Genomic DNA, 24,530 nt, shown 5'->3' on the forward strand with positions numbered 1-24,530 from the left:
GTGAGTGGTGGTAGCGGAGTCGACAGGGGGAGCCGTGGCCGTCGATCCTGCGCCATGAGGACAGGCGGTAAGTTGAAATAAGATACTTCAGCTATGCTGTTCACGTAGCTGAAGTTGCGTATCTTACGTCAACCCCGCTCCCTAGTGTAGACCAGGCCTCTGTCATTCATACTCATTGTTTGCGACAGAATTGACCTTTGAACTGCCCTATGTAACATAGTGAGAGAATGATATTTGAAAGTTACTGAAGGATAGACACTTGGCAGGACTCACTCTGATCAACAGTCAACATTATAATGCTGTATGCAATAGGTCTGCTCTTTGCTTTTATTCAATATTTTACCATACAATCCTAGAAGAGGTTAAATAAGAAGTCAACATGTTGGCAGGAAGTTTTCTCAATGGTAGTGGAAAGTGCTCAGCACCTCAGAGGATAGGGTTTATTGAAACTAGAGAAAGTAGAAGAATGTTTCTCTGGTGGTTCCTTGCTAATGAATGCTTTTGTAAATTTGTATATTGCTTTTTATAAGGCTTGATGTGTGGAAAGGCTCGTATGTGTTAAAAAGGGATATTAGTAATGAGCAGAAATGAAAGTTGTAAGTAGCACTTTAAAAAAAGCCCTATAGACAATCACATTCATTATTTGCATAATGCGTTATCATCCGAATGCAGTGGCTTACTCATCTGCACAGGTTAAAGCCTCTATCAATATCTGATTGGGAAGGGATCTGGGTGCCTTGGGCACATAAACCTGTCCAGCTGTGAGTGAGAATATATTCCATGATCTGTAAATGTTTGATTTGACCATTTACTTTCCAAGGAAAAGCATTGCCATCCATTAATAAAACTGAGGATAGAGAAAACCACAAGGAAGTTTAGAAGCACTTAATTGTTAATAAAATTATTTAATTTGTACACCAGGATGAGTATCAAGTAAAATGTATTTTTAAATTTTAGGATATCTCGAATGCAGTAAAACATTCTGATAAGAAATTCATCAAAATTGACAAGCCCCCAGTTTGTAAAAAACTGCAAGATGGAAAGAGATACAGATTAATTAGTGAATCAGAAGCTGAAATAACTCCTGAGGTATGTTCTATAGGAATACATAATTGGGCTGTCAATGTGCATATCACAGCTCAGCTGAAAACATTTTGTGAAAAATACAGATTTTGTCATTTGTACGTCTCATAAATTCAGGGCATGCATCAATGTAAATGAATTCCAGCACATTTGTTTGTTACCATTACAGGAAAGCTATACCCTTAGAAACTCTAAAACTATAGAGATTAATCCGGGCCCCCCATGAAATCACTGGCAAACTTCCTGCTGGCTTCATTGGGGCCAGGGTTACACTCCAGATCTATTCCACAGCTTTTCCAAAAGCTGCCTTTTTATGTTCAAGCTATTGTAATGCTTATAGTAAATGTTTCAGCTTTTTTAAAAAACTGATTTACATTTTTTAGGAAATGGAATTTGTTGATGGCTCTCTCTTAAAATTAAAAAGTTATTTTGAAGTCTACTTGGAGCAACCTATGGAGTTTACATTATCTTTGATTGAACTCGAGTCTGAAGAAATTGTCTGGAAAGCAAAACTAAGAGAATGTGAGTATTTTTTTGTGTTTGACAGCTATAGTTTGTTTCTGCTGAGAACTCGTGGTTTGGGTCAAATTCTGCTTCCATTGAGGTCACCAGATCTGGAACTGAAAGTGCCAAAACACCAGGAAAAGACAGCTGTGATCCTTGTGGCTAGGACAGAGGCAGGGAATATTGGAAAATGTAATGTAATTTATATTAGTTTAAATATTATGTATAATATAAAATATTTCAACATTTTGTAACTTTTATTTTGTGGGTTTACACATGTGCTGCAGTAGAAGTGCAGTTATGAGAGCATAACATCATTACAATCTCAGAAATGAGAATGACAAAATATAATTTCAATTTGGTTAATAACATATGTGTAATATACATTTGAAAAAGAGCAAAGGCCTGAATATATATTTACATGAGCATAGTATAAATTTGAATTTACCTAAAACACTAGAGGTAGAGCATTGATTACTCTGCTTTAGTTTATGGTACATGGTGGAACTTTACCCTGCAAAATATTTATTTATTTGTTTGTTTATTTGTATAGCTAATATTACCCAAATATTTAGATAACCAAGACTGAAAGATGCCCAACAATCAGTGTAAAATAAATATTTATACAATACAGAGTTTTATGACTTTAGATCTAGTGATATAACAATAATGATAATAATATTGTACTTTGTCATTTTCCAAAATGTTTCTTCCCTGTTTTACCCAAGTAGATTGATTTTCTAACAAGTTGCTATTCATTATGAAAGTCTGTAGGGATGTGAATGAATCTCAGTAATTAAATAAATACTGAGAGGAATAGATATTAGGATATATGGGAACTGTGTTTCAAAAAAGATTTAGTTCATGAATGTTATGTAAATATCATGTTATGCTGATTTAGAAAAACATAACATTATAGTAGAACTGTGCTTATTTACACTAATGATTGAGAACCCGTTAGAAGATGGTCAGAATTAGCCAAGGGTTAAATCTTAACTTCCATGGGTTTGGATCAGGTTGTTTATCAATTGACCAAACAATAAAAATTGAAAGAATTTCACATTGCAGAATAGACTGTTTTAATTTATTTTGGCAAGGATGGTTGAATTCTAGTTATTAAAGATAATACATCATATTATACATGCTGTCAAATATTTGATAAAAGTAACAAAATCATAGCAAACTGATATCTCATTACAGTACCCTACTGTTAAGTCTTTGCTGAGCAGTGGAAGAGACTAATAATTTTTCTATGTGAGCATTATTATATTTGTGGATTAGCAGTGAGAATTATTGTAGTGCCTTTCATTTACTCCAGAAAACATTTATATTTTAACAGGTGACTGGATATTACATGACCAGAACAAGAATGAGCGGAAAAGAAACACAATCAGTAAGTTATATACAAGAAAAGTGGGTACTACATGATTTATATTCTTTACAACTCGGTTGTGCTGTGTAAGGTTCCTCCTTCTCAGGGTTAGGGCACCCCTTCCGGCCGCGTTGGAGAGTAAGTAGGTTGGCCAGATGTTTGTCAGGGCAGCATGACTTGCAGCCATGTAACTGCCCACTTAGCACTTCCCATCTCTACTGGGGGGCCCAGTACACTGCCCATCAGCAGGGGTTCCTGGTCCCTGGTTGGGGTGCCAACAACAGTCTGTGACTCTAGACCTGTGGAGTTAGGGTTGCCAGGTGTCCAGTTTTCAACCAGAAAGTTTAGTAGAAAAAGGAACCTGACAGTGTCTGGTCAAATGTATTGACTAGACACCCAAAGTCCGGTTACTGTGGGAAGGGGAGGCAAGGAGGTGCCGGGTCATCACCTGGGGCTGCCTCCTACCTGCACTGGGTGGCTGCAGTTCCCAGTCCTGGCTCCGCAGGCGAGTCCTTCCTGACCTGGGCAGAGGGGAGTGTGGAGGAGAGGGAAAAAGTAGTGAGTGATGGGGGCGAGGGGCCTCAGGGGGCGGGGTCTCAGGGGGGAGTAGGCGGGGCAGTTCTGGCCCTCCTGCTGGAGTGTCCGTTTTTTAAATATTACAGAGTTGGCAACCCCAGTCGGAGTGTGGCGGTGGATCAATGAAACAATCTGTGGCTCGCAGCCTCCTGGGGCAAGCAACCATTAAACAGTCTCTGAGGCTCCAGCCTCTCTGGGCAGGGCGAAGTAAGCAAACAGTCTATAGCCCTCAGCCTCCTGGCTGGGGCAGGCACTCACCAAACAGTCTCTGGGCTCAGGTCCCTTTGGGATGTGTGCTGAGCAACAGTCACTGGCTCAGGCCTAAGTTTCGTGCCCGGTCAGCTCTCGAGTGTGGGGTGGGGAAAGGGGGCCCATGCCCACCCTGATCTACTGAGTCCCAGCCTAGGAGCCTAGCAGTGGAAGGCAATCCCACCAGGGGATCAGCAGGGAAGTTGGCGGTTGCTGCTTTGCATCCCAGCAGCCCAACTGGACCAGTGTCTGGTTTCGCTGGGCAACTTCCTACCAGTTCCTGTGGGTGTCACTCCGTTGCAGCCCAGTTCTGGCTTGCAGGCTTGCAGTAGGGCGGCCTTTGCTCCAGTCTCTTCCCAGTGTCTTCCGTCTTCTGGGGCAGTAGGTTGCTGGTCTTCGCCGTGACTGGTCCTGGAACTCACTGAGGGCTCAGCTCTCTGAGAGAGCTGTCTGCCTCTTTCTCTGGTCCAGCTGAACTGAGCTGCAGGACCCTACTCTTATACTTTCTGCCCTGCCCCTGCACTTCCTGGGGAGGGTAGGACAGGGTTAACTGCGTCTAGCAAATTAAAGATTATGTCATGTAATGAAATCTCCAGGAATATGTCCAACCAAAACTGGCAACCTTAGCTGCACCTCCCAAGGAAAGTTAACCTCCTCTGCACTGGAGAGAGGCCACTCTGTTTCACTACATGCTGATTAAGCACAGGAGAAAAATATACGATACAAAAAAGTAAAATCAGTTGTCATCTACTCCTTAGGTAACAGAAGACGGAAATCAAGCAACAGCCTTTCTGATGAAGAATTTTATAATAAAAGGCCAAAAAAGGGTAGAGATATTTCAGGTAAAGAATTTTTGTGTGATTCAAAAATATTTGTTTAAAGTTCATTTTATCCTATTTATTTATTTCTTAGGGTTAAATGTTAAATTGGCCTCCACAAATCTGATCACAGAATTTATGGGGACAGAATCCTGCATTTGTGGGTGCAAAAGGCATCAATATACCTCATTTGTAGGAACAAATGTTTTCTTGTATGACCATAGATTGATGCTATAAATTAGATGACTGCGTACATCAAGACAAAAGAGCTGCTTTTGAAGAATTTTTGCTATAGTGCTGGATTTATTTTTCCAGAAGAACTCTCCACCAGTGACTGGGACCAGATCTTCACAAAGTTCAGCTCCTGTTCTGGCATCTGAAAGTAGTAGCCTGATTTTTCAGAAGTGCTCAGGACACTCTTACTGAGAAGTCAGTGGGACTCAAGCACACGCTTATGTACTTTGCTGAATCAGGGCCTTAATTCAGTAGGTTCCAATGTCAGATGCACCTGTGGCTACTGGATATGCTAACAGATAAGAGGTTGCACGAATAATTCTAGATACCTCTAAGAATCTTAGCTTTCTTTTTCTTCCAAACATATTGCTAAAATTTCAGCCTTGCTGGGTTTCCTAATGGTTACTTTGAGAAATTATAGACATGATAGGATTAATTACCAAAATGTCATACAGAGGAATATCATATTACTGCAGACACTATTCAAAATTGTACATTTGGATCCAGTTTCTGTTTTCAATTTCATATATATAAAGTTTTAGCTCAGAACTTTACATTACATTTTTAACCCCGCCTTTACAGTGTTTGGATTCTGTCCAGGAAAGGGATACATCTTTTGCTTTCAGTACCTATTTCTGTATGGTCAGCTCATACAAAGAAAATAATGATAATGTTTGAATAGGGTGATATTCAAGAAATGCAGAAAGAATCAGGTCAGCTGCATGTCAATGATAGCCTCTCTCTATAGTGCTATGTGGTGGCTTTTAGCCACTAGAGGGAGCTATTTAATCATTTAAAAACTTCATTTACAGTCTTTTATAAAATGATGCATTGAAATAGAAATCTGATTAGACCATTGATGTTCTGACTAGATAGATATAACCATGCAGGTTGTGACTTCTTACTAATGTAATTATTACAAAGGTATACTAATCATCGTTCTCTGTAAGCAGTAGCACACTTTTAGATAGACTTATGCTAGATACCTGCATTTTTCAGGTGATTGAAGGAACTTGGCTTGCAGCATTAGTATCTGAGTATTCTGTATAACAGCATATCTAGATGTTTCAGACTTGTGCATTTTTTCCACTAGACAAGTAGCTGTTTATGATCAGAAAAACTTTTCAAGTCCTGGGAACGAAAACTAAATTCAAGATATTTTTGCAACCTAGGACATTTTTCGCTTCTTCTTCAGGTGACTTTTCATCGCTCTTGACTCTTACTTTGCTTGTCCTGTCAATTCCTATACTACATGGTAAGCTAGTAAGTCAGTACAGTGTTCATTAGTCAGCATTATAGCAGCATCAATAAAAGAAGTGAAAATACAGCTTCAGCTCACTAATATGATCACCTTTGTCGTCAGGGCCAGCTCCAGGCACCGGCCCAGCAAGCAGCTGCTTGGGGCGGCCAACGGTGAGGGGTGACACGTCTGAGTCTTCGGCGGCAATTCGGCAGCGGGTCCCTCACTCCCTCTCAGAGCAAAGGACCAGCTGCTGAATTGCTGCCAAAGACTGAAGCGGCAGTGGTAGAGCTGCAGATCATGATCGCAGCTTTTTTTTTTTTTTTTTTTGCTGCTTGGGGTGGCGAAGACCCTGGAGCTGGCCCTGTTCATCGTATGTCTCCTTGTTGCAGCTGATTTGTATCCTGTGTGTTTTTTAGATGGAACTAAAGCTAAAACTACATTAACTGATCAGCAACTGATGACTCTTGCAAAGAAGATGGGTAAAGATTGGAAAGAAATTGGCATTGAATGTCTTAAGTTAGAAATGAAAGATATTCAGCAGATTCAGGCAAAAGAAGAAGAGGTTAATGTTCATAAATTCCTGATGTTGGAGAAGTGGAGGAAAGGTGAAAAGAGTAATGGAACTGCGCAAAATTTGTATGACAGTCTCAAGGATCATGTGTCATATGAAATAATACAAATACTGGAAGGTACACATCAATTTTTCTTTATACTTCATTATGTGATTGTGTTTCAGACATGCTTTTGGTTTCAGTTTCAGAGAATTCACTAGACACCCTAATATATATTTGTATTGTGTAAATAAAACATGAAGTTTTCCCCCTTAATGTTGATTCAACTGTTTTTCATTCTACTTTATAATTCTAGTATTTTATACTTGCTTTTTAAAAAAATATTTTGGAGTGACTAATACTTAGAACAGTTGTTATAGCTCCATGTCAGTTAAAATCAACCACCCTTATAAACCCAAGCAAAATCTTATTTTTATTACAGAGCTCATTGCAGAAATGTCTATACCTTTGTTCCTAGATATTTTAGTGACATTGAAGGTGCACCTTTACCCAAGCTTATTGTGGCCTTGATCGTGCAGACACTTTTGTATGTACTTAACTTTGGCCATGGCTACACTAGAGAGTTGCAGCGCTGGTGAGGGGGTTACAGCGCTGCAACTTAGGATGTGGCCACACTTGCAAAGCTCGGCCAGCGCTGCAACTCCCTGGTTGCAGCGCTGGCTGTACACCCGGTCGAGCCTCGGGTGTAGCGATTCCAGCGCTGGTGATCCAGCACTGGTCAGCAAGTGTGGACCCCACCAGCGCTTTTATTGACCTCTGGGGTATAAGGAGGTATCCCAGCATACCTTTTAAGCCTCTCTGGTAATCCTGCACACTCCACTGCCCTGGGCTCAGCTGACCCCACCTTTAAATGCCTCGGGAATTTTAAAAATCCCCTTCCTGTTTGCTCAGCCAGGTGTGGAGTGCAATCAATCAATCAGCGACCATGCCTCCGCCCCAGACGAGCCCCAGCATGGAATAGTTCCGAGCTGCAGGACCTCATCAGTGTTTGGGGTGAGGAAGCTGTGCAAGCACCGCTGCGCTCCAGCCGAAGAAATTATGATACCTATGGGCAGATATCACAGTCCTTGCCGATAAGGGGCCATGAACGGGACGCGTTGCAGTGCAGGGTAAAAATTAAGGAGCTGCGCAGTGCTTACTGCAAAGCCCGTGAGGGAAATCGCCACTCAGGAGCTGCCCCCACGACCTGCCGTTTTTACAAGGAGCTGGATGCCATACTTGGGTGTGACCCCACTGCCAATCCTAGGAGCACGATGGAGAGTTCAGAGCAGGGAGAAGTGGGGGAGGGTGTAGAGGAAGCCGAGAGTGAGGCTGCTGGGGTGGAGGGAGACACCCCGGAGTCCCAGGAGGCATGCAGCCAGGAGCTCTTCTCAAGCCAGGAGGAGGCTAGCTAGTCGCAGCAGCTGGAAGTTGCTGGTGAAGAAGGAGCAGAGGAGCGTGCTCGGGGTAAGCAGATTTTATGTTTTGGGAGAGGACGGTTTGGGTTATGGCTGCCTGCATGCATGCCTAAACATGGAATAGCCCATTGATTTGCTCTATCACGTCTCTGTAATCGGCCTCGGTAATCTCTTAAAAAGTTGCAGCCAGAGCGTGGGCAATGTGCTTTCGCAAGTTTATAGGGAGAGCCACCGTGGTCCTTGTCCCGGTCAGGCTAACTCGTCCGATCCACTGTGCAGCGAGGGGTGGGGGGACCATGGCTGCACACATGCAAGCTGCATAGGGACCAGGGTGGAATCCACATTGCTGTAGAAGACCCTCCCTCTCTTCCCAGGTAACACGCAGCAGTGATATATCTGGCAGTAGGAAGCCCTGTTGAGAATTTAGGGATACTTCAGGGCAGGGCGCCAGGTTCGCGGTCTCCCTGCCCCCCTTGCAGCAGGTAGCCAGCCCCACGGTGCGTTCCGGTCTCCCCCCCCCCCCGCCTTCCAGCAGGTAGCCAGCCCCGCGGTGCGTTCCGGTCTCCCCACCCCCCTTGCAGCAGGTAGCCAGCCCCGCGGTGCGTTCCAGTTTCCCCGCCCCCCCTTGCAGCAGGTAGCCAGCCCCGCGGTGCGTTCCGGTCTCCCCACTCCCCTTCCAGCAGGTAGCCAGCCCCGCGGTGCATTCCGGTCTCCCCCCCCCCCTTGCAGCAGGTAGCCAGCCCCGCGGTGCGTTTCCCCCCCCCGCCCCAGCAGGCCGGCAGTTCCACGGACCGCCCCCCCCCGCCAGCAGCTTGCCAGCTTCATGTTCCCTACTGTCCCCTGTGCAGGCCACCAGCTACCTCCTCTACCCAGTGCAGATAAACCCCAGTGAGCCATCAGTCAGTTCCCCCTCCCAGGTGAAGTCAGGGCAGAAACACTCATCCCATTGCTAACCATGCCTTCGCTTCCCTGGCCTCTCTGTGTTATGTTAAGTATGTGGGAATGATGCTACAAAAAGTCTACAAACTCCTTCACTGTGTGATAATAAACAATGTAGCCTCTGTGTATTACATGTTTCTATCTATGTTTTTTTTAGTGACCTTGACTAATGCAGCCGGATCACCGGCCTCACGTCGCTTGCAGAACTTGAGAAAAAATCCGCGAAAATCAAAAGAAGAATTGATCAAAGCAGTTATGAATCACTACAACAGAGAAAGTAGGAAGATGCAGGAATGGAGAGAGAAAATGTATGAGTGGAGGCAAACACAAAGCAGGAGAAAGGAATTGGCTACCAAAAAACCCTCAAAGCACATGATAAGCCTCCTGGCTCGCCAAACTGACTCTTTCGAGTCTCTTGTAGCCATGCAGGCAGATCTGTACCGTGATAACCCACAACCCTCCCAAAGCTCTCTTTCTTGTTCCCCAGTATTTGCACAAAACACCTTTCTCCAGCAGCAAGTTTCTTATTACCCCCAGCTGCCCCCAACACCTGTACGATCACCTACCAGCCCTGATAACTACAATCCTTACCCTGTGCACTCCACCCCCATTACTCTGCAGCATAGTAATCCTGAAGTGCAGCAGACATTGAACAGCAATCCAAACAGGACATATTCAGACCTCTGAATGTACAGTCAACCACCCTAACCCCCCTGGCCTTTTATGTACTGTACTTTGAATAAAGGATTTTATGACTTTTACAATACTTTTTATTATTGCAGAAAGTGGTAAATACTGTACCCCAAGGTAGAAAGGAGCACAGCAAAGGCACCAAACATTACTGTTGGCTCTCAGCATCAAATTGCTCTCTTAAGGCATCCCTAATCCTTGAAGCCCTTTCCTGGGCCTCTCTAGTAGCCCTGCTCTCTGGCTGTGCAAATTCATTCTCTAGGCGTCGAACCTCGGAGGTCCATTCCTCACTGAATCTTTCACCCTTCCCTTCACAAATATTATGGAGGGTACAGCACGCGGATATAACAGCGGAGATGCTGCTTTCCCCCAAATCTAGCTTCCCATAGAAACACCTCCAGCGTGCTTTTAAACGGCCAAAAGCACACTCCACAGTCATTCTGCACCGGCTCAGCCTGTAGTTGAACCGGTCCTTGCTCCTGTCAAGCTTCCCTGTATACGGTTTCATGAGCCAAGGCATTAAGGGGTAAGCGGGGTCTCCAAGGATCACAGTGGGCATTTCGACGTCCCCTACTGTGATCTTGTGGTCTGGGAAAAAAGTCCCGGCCCTCAGCTTCCTGAACAGGGCACTGTTCCGAAAGATGCGTGCATCATGCACCTTTCCGGGCCATCCTGAGTAAATGTCAGTGAAACGCCCATGGTGATCCACAAGCGCTTGCAGAACTACGGAGAAATACCCCTTGCGATTAACGTACTCTGATGCCAGGTGGGGTGGTGACAGAATAGCAATATGCGTCCCATCTATTGCCCCTCCACAGTTAGGGAAACCCATTTGTGCAAAGCCATCCACAATGTCCTGCACGTTCCCCAGAGTCACAGTTCTTCTTAGCAGGGTGCGATTAATGGCTGTGCAAACTTGCATCAGCACCATTCCAACGATTGACTTTCCCACTCCAAACTGGTTCGCCACCAATCGGTAGCTGTCTGGAGTTGCCAGCTTCCAGATTGCAATAGCCACCCGCTTCTCCACTGGCAGGGCAGCTCTCAATCTCGTGTCCCTGCGCCGCAGGGTAGGGGCGAGCTCAGCACACAGTCCCATGAAAGTGGCTTTTCTCATCCAAAAGTTCTGCAGCCACTGCTCGTCATCCCAGGCTTGCAGGACGATGTGATCCCACCACTCAGTGCTGGTTTCCCGAGCCCAAAGGCGCCGTTCCACGGTGCTGAGCACATCTGTTACTGCCACAAGCAATTGAGTGTCTTGAGCGTCAGGCGTTTCAATATCATCGTCTGACTCCTCACTGTCACTTTGCAGCTGAAGGAATAGCTCCATTGCCATGCGTGATGTGCTGGCAACATTCATCAGCAAGGTCCTCAGCAGCTCAGGCTCCATTTGTAACAGAAATCTCAGAAATCGCGCTGCAGACTCACAATGCCGCAAACTGCTCGGAATGTGTAGCAAAGCACCACGGGGTGTTGGAACAGGAAGCGGAAAGACCCGCACACTTCCTTCCCCTTCCCACAAGCCACACCGCCAAAATGGGACTAGGTGCTCTGTGGGATAGCTGCCCACAATGCACCACTCCCAACAGCGCTGCAAGTGCTGCAAATGTGGCCACACTGCAGCTCTGGTAGCTATCAGTGTGGCCACACTGCAGCGCTGGCCCTACACAGCTGTACGAACACAGCTGTAACTACCAGCGCTGCAGAACTGTAAGTGTAGCCATGGCCTCTATGCACATTGATTTCAGTGGGACTACTCATGTTTGTAAAGTCAAGCACGTGCAGGGCTGTTTGGAGAACTGGAGTCTAAACTGATCCATGGAAAGTCTTTCTGAAGGGGAAAATTAGCTTAAAATTATATCTGTATAGTGTTATAAGATTTTTATGTACATTTGTTATTATTATTACTATTTAACAATTCTATTGCAGTAGCACCTAGAGACCAACTAATATATACATGTGTGTTCATTTCCTCAGGGTTTTTGTAGCAGACATGAGTTCGTGGAGAAACAGCTAAAAGGAGAACTCTCAGGGACATTCAACTGCATAATGGTTTAAACTTTTCATATTGTTAAATGTGATTTAATTGTGGACTCTCTCTACAGTTTGGAACTCAGGAGACCAGTTATGAAGATACAAGCCATAAACAATCTTTGGAAAAGTTTAGAGAAAACATTATTTTGGGGAAGAATGTGAATTGAATTTTGCACCAATGTAAATGAATTTAACATTTTCAGGAGTAATTATTCAAATATTTGGATACCAGTCATATTAACAATATAGTTGTCACTGAAGCAGCAATCCTAATGCAATTTGAATCTCCCACTGACTTCATGTCTCCTTTGAACCATTCCTGCTAGGTGCTGAGCAACTCATGTGAGCTGTCTTAACCCACCCTTGAAAACAGCTCACCCTTTCCAACTATTTGACAATATTAAGCATTTTTATCCAGTTCCATGGGTGATTTCCACAGAGATTAGAAATGGCTTGAGGGGCTCATTAATGTACCTCTCATCATCACCTATAAAACAATACTGCCAATTTCACTGGATACAAAACATTTCTCTGTACATACATTCAGAGGCTCAGGATGGGTTGCCATGTCAATGGTACATAAATCCTTCGTGGTAATGCAATTACATGATCATTGTGTGTGTTTGTATATACCGCCTTTTTGCTAGGCTGGTTTTATGTTTATTCAGATGTGAAACATTAGTTTCAATGTAGCACCAATATGTACTAAAGGGAGCTTTAGCTTTTCTCTGGCAGGGCCATGTTGGCTCTTGTGTCTAGTTCACACATTTCATATGAGTTTGTATGTTGTATAGATTTTTGTTGTAAAATTAAATGCATTTATAGTGTTGGATTTTTTTTTACTGTTTTTAACTTAAATTGAACATTAAAATGACAGGTGTGTAGGCTAGAAGTAGAAAATTTACTAAAGGTTGCAGAAAAGCAAAAGGCCAATAGATAACTCAGCAAACAGAAAACACATTTATAGGTTTTTAAGCTTTTAAAATACTGTCATCTATAATACAGAACTGCTTCCTTGCAGGCAAGATTGTGGTCTAGTTTTAAGGGCTCCTGTGGATGTCTCTGTATTGTCTTCCTTTGAATGTGTACTGGTTATGTGTGCTTTTTAAATATGAATAAAAACTGAGAAATACGTATCTGCATTGGAATTTTGAGTTTTTAACATTTTATGTCACAAATAAAATATAATTTAAATTATATCACATGCTGATCTTATATCAGCATTCATCTTTGCAGCCCTCTACCAGTTCGCTGTTAGATGAAATCCTACTTACGCTTATATACATTCTTCTGTTGGGGTCTTTGTATTCATGCTGATCTTATAAATTCTCTTCTCATCCTTCTGAAAATGTGTATCTCTATAGTGCTATGTCCACTAACTATGAGTTCTTCTGGATCTTGCCCATAGACTTGTTTTGTGTTAGGTGTGTTAGTTTACTCTATGCCTTGGTCCGCTTTCTGCAGAACTTTCAGTAAAGTCCTGGAATATCCCCTCCACATTCGAGATCAGGACTTTGAAACCACCAATAGTGTAGAACCAGCCCAGGTTTTATATCTAATCCAATGAATACTAGGACACAGCAGTGAAAGTCTAGTCAGGATGCACTGAATATTCGTATAGAATTGTCAAGGTTTTTTCCCCACTTTGAACTTTAGAGTACAAGAAGTGGGGACCTGCATGAACACTTCTAAGCTTAATTACTAGCTTAGGTCTGGTACACTGCCACCAGCCAGAATTTAGTGTCTGGCACACTTTCTGTTCCCCCAAAACCTTCCCTGGGGAACCCAGACCCAAACCCCTTGAGTCTTAAAACAAGGAGAAATTAACCATCCCCCTCCTTTTCCCCCTAGACTTTCCCCTCCCTAGGTTGTCTTGAGATGCTTCACACCAATCCAAACTCCTTGGATCTTAAAACAAGGAGGAATTAACCATCCCCCCTCCCTTCCCCCCACCAATCCCCTGGTGAGTTCAGACCCAATCCCTTGGATCTTAAAACAAGGAAAAATCAATCAGGTTCTTAAAAAGAAAGCTTTTAATTAAAGAAAGAAAAGGTAAAAATTATCTCTCTAAAATCAGGATGGAAAATGCTTTACAGGATACTCAGATTCATATAGACTAGAGGGACCGCTTCTCCCCGCCTTAGATTCAAAGTTACAGCAAACAGAGGTAAAAATCCTTCCAGCAAAAGAAACCTTTACAAGTTAAGAAACAAACATAAGACTAATCTGCCTTGCCTGGCTATTACTTACAATTTTGAAACATGAAAGACTGATTCAGAAAGATAGGGAAAGCCTGGAATGATGTCCCGTCCCTCTCAGTCCTGAGAGCGAACAACGAACAAAAACAAAAGCACAAAGACTTCCCTCCACCAAGATTTGAAAGTATCTTGTCCCCCTATTGGTCCGCTGGTCAGGTGTCAGCCAGGTTTACTGAGCTTCTTAACCCTTTACAGGTAAAAGAGACATTAACCCTTAACCATCTGTTTATGACAAGAATAGACATGATCAATAGAAGTTATGCCCCCAATATCCAGGCATAGACAGGAACCACAGAGTTAACCATGTCATGCATGAATGGAGTTCAACAAGTCCGTGGCAGTGGTCACCCTCCCCTGGACCTCTGAAGGCTTTCCGCTAGCCTGAGAATTCCTTTGGATAGAGGAAGTAGAGAGTGAGTGAGCCAGGGAAGCTGTGGGCTGGTTGGAGCAGGAGGGGTATTTCTTCTTCGAGTGATTGCTCATGTGTATTCCACAGTATGTGTACATGCTCGCCACGTGCACCGCTGTTGGAAGTTTTTCCCTTAGCAGTACCTGTATTGGGGGAGCACCGCTGCGACCCCTGGAGTGGCGCCTCTAAATAGCGCTATAAGGGGAGCTGTGCACTCCCTTCACCCTAAGTTCCTTGCCGCCAGTGAAGGTAGTCGGAACTTCTGCTCCAGCTTTGCTGCAGCCTTTGTAGTTGACCTTAGTGGTACCATTAGTTTAGTTTTGTTAATAGTTTCAGTTGTTAAAGTTGACTCGGGGCATGCCCCGTGCCCCAGGCTTCAAGTCCTGCGACTCCTGTCGCTGTTCTATGCCAAGAAGTGATCCGCATGCTTAGTGTCTCCGCTGCTTGGGAGAGACTCACGTGAGTGAACACTGCAAGATCTGCAGGTCATTCACGCTGCAGACTAAGAAGGAGAGGGACATCAGGCTTCGCGCTGTCCTGATGGAATTGCCGCTGACCCCAACTCCGGCACACCGAATGGACTCGGCGCCTGGCACCGCGTCCTTGGTACGTAGCGAGGTCCCCTCCACTAGCTGGTACCGCTTCCCTTCCAAGAAGCAGGGGAAGACGTCCACGTCGCAGTGGCACCGAGAGAAAGAGAGAGTAAGGCTGATCCCATGCTGGGCAGCCCTCGATCCCGCCCCAGGCCCAAGGTCTCTGACTCACGTTGAGTGGAGCAGCCAGGTACCTTCCGCCTGTGCCTCTCCTGCCTTCAGGTTGCCATCGATGCCGGAGGCCCTGCAGGCCGCAGGAGACATCATGAGCTTACCGGTACCTGGGGCGCCGCCAGCGCCAGGCCCCCAGTCCTGTGGCAAGCCGCTGCTGGGTGCTTATCAGACATCCCCGTGGCAACACAGCCCTCACTCCGAGACACACTCCTTGCCTAGTTCGGTGTGGTCATCTTGCAGCTCGCTTCAAACCATCCACACCTGTCAGGCCAACTGGAACGGGCGTCTTGAGGCCCCTCCACGCTGTTCAGTGACGAGTGCGGCACTGGGGCAGGCACCTTAGATGCTCCTCTTTGCATTGCAGCTACTGCAGCCAGTCCCGCCATCATCGATGTCGATGCTCATGTTTGAATTCCCGCTTGGCCGAATGTTGCATGCGGGGCTCCCCTTGCCATTCACCAGCACCAGATCACCGTAGCTCCAGACACTGCGGTGAGTACCAAAGCAGCACGTCCACATGGTACTGCTCCTCGACGTCGAGGTCCTGGAGCTGCGGAAGGCACCATAGCAGGCACCGTCGTTCTCACTGCTCCTATGGGACCATATGCTCGACGGTGACCTCAGCATCGGCACCAAGCCACTCATCTAGGGTCATGCGGCTCAGTCGGAACAGCTGCTGCCACAAGGCCCCCAACTTGGTCAGTGGCAAAGGTCACCGTGGCAGGGACAGTGGTGTCAATGGGCATCGTGGCTGCAGATGCCCACCCAGACGGGAACCTGCTCGGTGGCCGGGGCGTCCCAGGCTCTGTTGGCTTCCTTTTCCCGACAGAGGGACAGGTCAGCAGACCCTGGGTCGGTGGCTCTGCGCCCAGACTCTGACCTAGGACTCGACCCCCCGGTACCACCCGAGGCCCTTGGCTCTGTGCTGACCCTTTCCCCAGTACCAGAAGACACCATAGTGGCACTGCCACATGCTATTCCACAGGAGGATTTCAAGGTGCATCAAGACCTCCTGAAAAGAGTGGCATCCAACCTCCAGCTCCAAGCTGAGGAGATAGAAGGTCTGTCTGACTCGCTTTTTAACATGCCGTCATCCTTGGCACCGGGCCATATGGCCCTACCCTTGCACCAGGGAGTGGCCAACATCTCTAATACCTTGTGGCAGACTCCCGCTTCCTTGGCCCCTATTTGGAGTGGAGAGGAAGTACTTCGTGCCAGCTAAGGACCACGAGTACCTGTAAGCGGGTGTGGCCGGGGCTCAACCCTCTCTGGTGAGGAGGGGAGCCACGCCAGCCTACTCCACTCTGGTTGGTCCGGGAAACTAGCCCGGCAGTCCTTGCGGTGCTTGTCTGTCCGGCGGGCAAGGGACTCAGGCCCTCCGGCAGGGCTGCCATACCAGCCCCGCGGTGCTGGGCCCTATGCCAAGGCGGACAGCAAACACAGAGTCAGTAAGCTTAGGCCTGGGTCAGAACTGAGTAGTACTAGCAAGAGATTAAGGTCCAGCCCTAGGTCAGGGCGGGTAACACGCTGTGTCAGTAAGCTCAGGCCCCTGGTCAGGGCTGAGCAATACTAACAGTTTAAAGGCCCAGCCCTTGGTCAGGGCGGGGCAGCAAAGGCTGTGTCAGTAGGCTCAGGCTTTGGCCTCCTCCGGTCAGGGAGAGGGGGAGTCTGCCACCCAGGAGTTGGGTGGCAGGGGGGATGCAGGCCCTCCCACTCCACTGCATCCCAGCCTGGGGCCCTAACAGCGGTTGTCACTCCGCTGGTCAGTCAGTGGGGATCCTGACCGCAACACACTGACAGGCTCCGGCAACTCCACAGCCTGACTGGGGTCGGCTGCCCCTGGGCTGCTTCTGTATTCCCCCTCGGGACCTACCTGGGTCCTAACGTCGGCCTCTGAAGGGTCCACGAGCATAGGCTCATCGCAACTAGGGCTGGGTGGTAGGGCCAAGAATTCCTCGGGATAGTCAGGCCAGGGTAGCGCTGGCAGCTCCTCCGGGTAGCAGCAGGGGCAGGGAAGCCCTGTCGGCTGCTCCAGGTAGCAGGGGCAGGGTAGCTCTGGCACCTCCTCTGGGTAGCAGGGGCGGGGTAGCTCCAGCAGCTCCTCCAGATAGCGAGCACGGGGAAGCTCAGGCAGCTCCTCCTGGTAACGAGCCCGGGGGAGCCAGTCTGGGCGGCTCCCCTCTTTCGCCAGAGTCTCCCAGTCTCGAGTTCCCTGAGGTACGTCTGATCTCTCCGGCTGTTGGGGCCTGACTGAGCTCTGAGGACCGGCTTTTATAGTTCTGGGTCGCCACCTGACCCTTTGAGGGATGGGCTCAGAGCTCTGTAGCTCCGCCCACTCTGGCCTCCGGCGAGGCTCGACCCTCTCTGGGGAGGAGGGGAGCTACGCCAGCCCACTGCAGTACCTTTATTCCCATCTGGCACCCAACTCACTCATGATGGAATCTGTAAACCACCGGGAACTACACAGTCAGCCCGCGCCCACCACCAAGGATAAGGACGCCAGGAGACAAGACGCATTTGGAAGGAAGGTTTATTCTTCGGCAAGCTTCCAGCTCAGGGTGGCCAACCCTCAGGCCCTGCTGAGCCAGTATGACTTTAACTTATGGAGGTCCCTACCCAAGTTTGAACCTCTGCTCCCAGAGTGGGACAAAGAGGACTTCAAAGCTCTGGTAGAGGAAGGGGCGGTGGCGGCAAAAGTGACCCTCCACACGGCATCGGACGCCGCAGATACGGCAGCCTGTTCGATGGCTTCTGTGATTTCCATGCACAGGGCGTCGTGGCTCCTCCTGTCTGGGCTGTCGGTGGAGACCCAGTCCCTTATGCAGGACCTGCCCTTTGAGGGGAAAGCGTTGTTTGCCGACCTGATGGATGTCTGTCTGCACGGGATGAAGGATTCCCATACCTCCCTGGAAACCTTGGGCCTCTACGTCCCTCTGGCTAAGGACAAGCCCAGGCCACAAGCATTGGCTCTGCCTGTGCAAAGCAGATACGAGCCCCCTTCTAAGAGACCGAGAGACCAGCGGCGTCAATCTCAACATTAGTCCCGCTCGGTCCTGCAGCCCGGGCCCTCCAAGGGCAAGAGGCAGGGAAAGAGGCAGTTTTGACTATCTGCAGGGGGGCACCAGGCCTGTTGCCCATGAGGCCCCCCGATTAATAAGGTTTGTATTCTGCAACCAATTGTCTGCCTTCCGAGTGGCGTGGTCCCAGGGTAACGTTGGATCAGTGAGTCCTCAACACTGTTTCAAAGGGCTACACGTTGCAGTTCAGTTCACCGTCACCCTCCCACCCCCTGTCCCGCCTGGGCCTGGGGGACCCAGAGCAGGCCCACCTCCTTGGACAGGAGGTGGTGCGTCTGATGCACCTGGGGGCAGTCGAAAGAGTACCAGTAGAACTCCAGGGCAGAGGCTCCAGATATTTCCTGATTCCCAAGGCGAAGGGTGGTCTCAGGCCCATCCTGGACCTGCAGGCCCTCAACAGGTTTCTGGTCCGCTCCAAGTTCCGCATGGTGTCTCTAGCCTCTATTATTCCCACTCTGGACCTGGGGGATTGGTATGTGGCCCTGGACATTCAGGACGCCTTTTTCCACATCCATATATTCAATGGGCACAGAAGCTTCCTCCGATTCTTGGTGGAGTTGGACCACTACCAGTTTATGATCCTCCCGTTTGGCCTGTCTACAGCGCCGAACGTCTTTACCAAATGTGTGGCAGTGGTAGCGGCCTACCTCCGACGTGAACGTGTTCAGATCTTCCCATAGTTGGACAATTGGCTTCTCAAGGGCAACTCTTTGTCCCAGGTACAGGCCCATGTGGAACTGCTCCTGTCCACATGTGCAGATCTTGGCCTAGTGGTAAACGAAAACAAATCAACGTTAGTTCCACTGCAGCTCATAGAATTCATAGGGGGCACTGCTGGACTCCCTAAGGGCCACAACCTCTCTCCCTCTGGGCAGGTTCGAGACTCTCAAAGGTCTCATTGTCTTGGTCACAGCTTTCCCAGTTACAAAGGCAAAAGCGTGCCTTCAGATCCTGGGGCACATGGCGGCATGCACGTACATGGTGCACCGTGCCAGGCTCCGAATGAGGCCCCTCCAGCTCTGGCTAGCCTCCCAGTTCTCCCAGCCCCAGGACGGGCTGGACAAAGTGCTCATGGTACCGTCCCCCGTAGTTGCCTCCCTACAATGGTGGCCACACCCGAACAACATACTGCGAGGGGTCCCCTTCTGGGAGGTGTCCCCGTCATTAGACCTGGTGTCTGATGTATTGGACTTGGGCTGGGGAGCTCACATAGGGAACATACAAACCCAGGGAAGATGGTCTGTCTTGAATTTGTCCCTCCACATAAATGTCAGAGAGATCAGGACGATACGCTTGGCGTGCATAGTTTTCAGCACGCACCTTCGCGGGAAGGTGGTCAGAGTCCTCACGGACAACACTGCCGTGATGTACTAGATCAAAGGCAAGGCGGGACTCATTCCTCGGCCCTCTGCCTGGAAGCCCTGAGCCCACGGGAGTTCTATATAGCCCCAGATATCTCCCTTCAGGCTTTTCACCTGCCCGGCATCCACAATGTGCGAGCGGATCACCTCAGTAGGATTTTCTCCCATCAGTATGAGTGGTCGCTCCACTCGGAGGTTGCTCTCCAGCTCTTCCGAGTCTGGGGAGTTCCCCGTGTCGACCTCTTCACAAGCCATCAGAACCGGTGTTGTCCCCAGTTCTGCTTCAGAGGGGGAATAGGGAGGGGGGGCAATCTCAGATGCCTTCCTCCTGCAGTGGTCGGGCCAGCTTTTCTATACCTTCCCGCCCTTTCCCCTCATCGGCAAGGTCCTGCAGAAAATAAAAGCAGACAGGATGCGTGTCATCCTCATAGTCTCAGACTGGGCCCACCAACACTGGTACGGGACCCTCCTTCACCTACTAGTGGCCCCCTATGGAGGTTACGGCTTCGCCTGGACCTCCTCTCCCAGGCCGGGGGCTGCCTTCTCTATCCCAACCTAGCAGCTCTCCACCTGACGGCGTGGTTGCTCAGTGGCTAGACGAGGAGGAGGGGAGATGTTCTGGAAAGCAGGAAGCCGTCCACACAAAGGATGTACCTGACTAAGTGGTCCAGGTTCTCTAGGTGGGCAGGGGAGCAGGGCATCTCCCCATCGTCCACACCGCTCCAGCTCATCCTTGAGTACCTCCTGTCCCTTAGGACCCAAGGGCTGGCTCTCGCTTCTGTCAGGGTACATTTGGCTGCCATAGTGGCCTTCCACCAGCTGGTGCAGGGCCAATTGGTCTTTTCCCATGCTATGACTTCCCGCTTTCTGAGAGGTCTGGACCGGTCATTCTCATATGCTAGGCCCCCTGTTCCGCAATGGGACCTAAACCTAGTGTCGTTCAGTCTTACAAGACCTCCCTTTGAGCCCTTGGCCACGTGTGTCTGGTCTCACCTCTCATGGAAGGTAGCATTCCTGGTAGCAATCATGTCAGCCTGACATGTCTCAGAGCTCAGGGCCTTGACCTCAGAACCCCCATATACGGTCTTCCACAAGGATAAGGTCCAGCTTCGCCCACATCCCTCATTCCTTCCGAAGGTGGTCTCCGCCTTCCATATGGAACAGGACATTTTCCTTCCAGTACGCTGTCCCAAGCCCCATTCCTCCAACAAGGAACGTCATCTTCACAAGCTCGATGTGCGTAGAACGCTGGCCTTCTATCTAGACTGGACCAAGCTGTTCCGGAAATCCGCGCAACTGTTTGTTGCCTCGGCCAAGCCTATGCAGGGGCAACCAATTTCTATCCAGCAACTTTCTCGCTGGATCACCTCATGCATACACAAGTGTTATGATCTGGCAGGGGTTCCCCCGCCACCGATCGTCAGGGCACACTCAATGAGGGCTCAAGCCTCGCCTGCTGCTTCTGTAGCCCTTGTCCCTATCCAGGACGTTTGTAGTGCTGCCATGCGGTACTCTGTCCACGTTTTCTTCGCATTATGCAATCGTCTCCTGGGCTAGGGATGACGCTGGGTTTGGTAGGGCGGTACTGCATCCTGGAAACTCCTAAACTCCTACCCACTCCATCAGATAATAGCTTGGGGTCACCTACTGTGGAATACACAGGAGCAATCACTTGAAGAAGAAAAGACAGTTACCTGTTCTGTAACTGGCTTGCTTCGAGATGTGTTACTCAGGTGTATTCCACATCCCGCCCTCCTTCCCCTCTGTTGGTGTTGTCTGGCAAGAGGGAACCGAGGGTGGCAAGGAGTGCGCAGCTCCCTTTATAGTGTGATATAGAAGCACCACTCCAGGGTTTGCAGCGGTGCTCCCCCCGTACGGGTACTGCTAAAGGAAAAACTTCCGACACCAGTGCACATGATGAGCACACACACCTACTGTGAAATATACCTGGGCAACACATCTCAAAGAACGCCAGTTATGGAACAGGTAACTGTCCTTTATTATCTCCTTCCCTAACCTGTGCCAAGTGGAACTTGGGGCAGGACTGTCATGACACCAGAGTATTATGTTTCTGCTGCTCCCATTCCATGATGTGGAGTTCCTTCTAAGGGGAGTTCCAGGAGTTTCTACTAACTGCAGAATCCCTGGCTGTGTAGCTCTATTGTCTCTTTGCTGTTAGTGAGTGTGACCTGAGGCAGTGCAGGGAGCCCAGAATGCCATGCTTTGGTCTCCTGCTGATCTTTCAGGATCTTTTTGGAGCCACAGAAATACATGGAGCTCAAAAGCTAGTCCTTTAGCCTCTTCTGTGTTTGTGGGGAAACCCTGTGGAATGAGTGAGGGGAGATATACGTGAGGGGAACTCCCACCTTTAGACCTTGCTGTCTGTCTGGTCAATGAGAGTTCCTTAAAACATGTACATTACTTTTGGTTCTCTTCTTTGAGCTTTCTTAGTGGTGGCGTATTGCTCTGTTTTCTTGGTTACAGCCAAGATCAATGGCTGAGCACTGATGAGCCCACATGAAGGAGAGTCATCATGATCAGATTTTTCACCTGACAATGCATGCCCTTATTGTTGGTTAAGCTGCTGTTTATATGTTACAAAGTTGCTTTTTAAGGGCTGACTCTATGCCTCCACATATATGAGAAAACAAACTTCAGGAAATTCTGCAGTCACTGATCCTATAGCTAATATAATCTGTCTGGGGATTGGTCCTGCTCTGAGCAGGGGGTTGGACTAGATGACCTCCTGAGTCCCTTCCAACTCTTAACATTCTATGATTCTAATATATTTAATTTTTGCAGTATGTTAAATTACCGCTCATTGTCTGTTTTTCTGTGATTGCATAGACCCATAACATTATGGGAAGACACTTCAGACAATTGTTTTATTTGGAGAATATTACACTTTACTTTCTTGGGTCATTGTGTGCTTCCTACCTTATTGATGAATATAACAAATCCTCAAAAATAAGGACCTACTCCATCTAATTGCAAAGATGGTTCAGGTCCTGATTCTACAATGGAGCACAGCATGTGTACAGGGGGTATGCCTGTGTGCATCTCATTGCAGGATCAGAAGGTAAACTGTAAGAAGAAAGAAAGAAACATGAAGGAGTCATTCTTCTGAGGCAAATTAGGACTGAGACAATTTAAGTCCCCCTAGAAATTGGTGGAGAAAGACATTTCAATGTTGCTCTAAGATATATTCATACTGTTTAATCTTTTTTATTAATTCAGTTTTTTTAAACCAGCTGTTAACTGAAATTATTTTGAAAAGCCTAATCTGTGTATATTTAACCTCCAACTGTTCCCACAATGGATCATTTAAGATGGCTCCAGTGGGCCTACCTGTTTGGCCAAGTGCTACATAATTAGAATAAGAGAAGAGATTGAGAGATTGTGATAGTAATATACATTTGTTGTGAATTTTTTAATAAAAATATTTCATAAATGTTTATTGAGCATTCTAAGATTTTATAAAAACAGTTAATTTCCTTCATGAAATGACATTAAAATGTTGATATAAAAATGTATTGGATTTCTGGTTATAAATAAATCAGATCTGCTTTTCAATTATTATGTTAAATATCAAGTTCTCAGGGAGACTGTGAAAGTACAAAACTCTTACTTCCTCCCATTTTTATACCATATCAGGCCATAGCATGATCATGTCATCGGGAGCTTTATGCACCAAAATTATGCAGTAGCATCGGCAGCAAGTGCTGTAGACACTGCAACTTTGGGGACTATAATAGTGGCAGCACTGGGGCACTGGTATTAATGTATCAAGAAATTTCCTTCACACTGTGTCATGAAGCCAACTGTTCCTGACTGATGAATGTCAGAGGAAGCTTTTTGTAGGTGGGTGTGAAGAATACTCTGTCCATCTCTGCTACTAGGGGATCTCTTTAGTTGTTAAAAGAAGGGTATTGTCTTTCTCCCTATTTAAAATCAATAACACAGCAGGCTACATCTCACTCAGAGGGGATTACCAGCTTTTAGTTAGACTGGTAGTTAAATGTGCCTAATTAACAATTACTTTTAATAACATGCCTTTCAGACTTTGTTGTAGTATTAAATATGTATTTAAATATTAAATACACAGGGTGAAATCCTGGCCCCATTGAAGACAATTTTCAGAGTAGACAATAGGCTTCTCCCCCTTCTTCCCCCATAGTATGTGTACTCATATTTTAAGTAGGGATGACATATTTGTGAGTGTCATATGAAGAAAAACACTGGAAATACAATACAACATATGTTATCTAATATTCATGTGATACTAAAAGGAATATATAAAACTGTTTGTAAATAAACGCTATATATCAGTGAGTCAGTCATAGCGGCATGACAAAAATCAAGTTTGGAATCCCTGTTGAACTAATGCGGAACAATTGGGCTAGTCCAAACAAACACATTTTTATTTTAAATTTAGATGAAAGACTATTTTACCCATCATTTGGTTGTTTAAGCAAGGAGAGTTCCTCTAGGACGGACACACATAACAAATATTGGGGCAGACTCTATGCCATGTCCATTTTCTGCTGGGTGCCACAAAGTGTGAGGACTGCCAGGGAACTGGGTGCACATCCTTGAATCTCTGCTTCTGCTCTGGCATAAATTAGAGCATCATGAGGGCTCCGGACTGCCAAGGTTGTCTGACACTTGCTAATATGAGACTGTTTTCAGATGTTCATAATCTTGCCAAATTGTAACTGTTTCAGCTGAAACATATCATGCCAGTTGTCTGTCAGAATAATTTTTTTGTTGTTTTTTGGAAGGTTCCAGCAAAAATGGCTCATCCTTTCCCAAGAATGACAGTAGGGGAAAATATGTTGTTTTGTACCCATTAGAAAAATTCTTATAACCATTTCATTTACAACCTCTAGCATCACCATGCTGTGGAGCGGGGACTTGAAATTTGGCAAGTGGTGTCACCATGGTGTC

General features: G+C 47.1%; 1 protein-coding gene across 2 annotated transcripts in view; it reads left to right on the top strand.

Annotated features, from left to right (window-relative positions):
* The window catches only part of LOC115657938 (NACHT, LRR and PYD domains-containing protein 1b allele 5-like), a 52,039-nt gene extending 39,201 nt beyond the window's left edge, over positions 1–12,838 (top strand). For both annotated transcript variants that reach the window (XM_030576303.1, XM_030576304.1), the window contains exons 10-15: positions 958–1,089; positions 1,467–1,605; positions 2,927–2,980; positions 4,543–4,626; positions 6,496–6,768; positions 11,655–12,838. In XM_030576303.1, coding sequence (XP_030432163.1) covers positions 958–1,089; positions 1,467–1,605; positions 2,927–2,980; positions 4,543–4,626; positions 6,496–6,768; positions 11,655–11,665 — 693 coding nt within the window. In that variant the 3' untranslated portion in view covers positions 11,666–12,838. The remainder of the gene's footprint in view (positions 1–957; positions 1,090–1,466; positions 1,606–2,926; positions 2,981–4,542; positions 4,627–6,495; positions 6,769–11,654) is intronic.
* The last annotated feature ends 11,692 nt before the right edge of the window (positions 12,839–24,530 follow it).

The sequence above is a fragment of the Gopherus evgoodei genome, chromosome 9 (assembly GCF_007399415.2).
Source record: "Gopherus evgoodei ecotype Sinaloan lineage chromosome 9, rGopEvg1_v1.p, whole genome shotgun sequence".
NCBI classification, from domain to species: domain Eukaryota; kingdom Metazoa; phylum Chordata; order Testudines; family Testudinidae; genus Gopherus; species Gopherus evgoodei.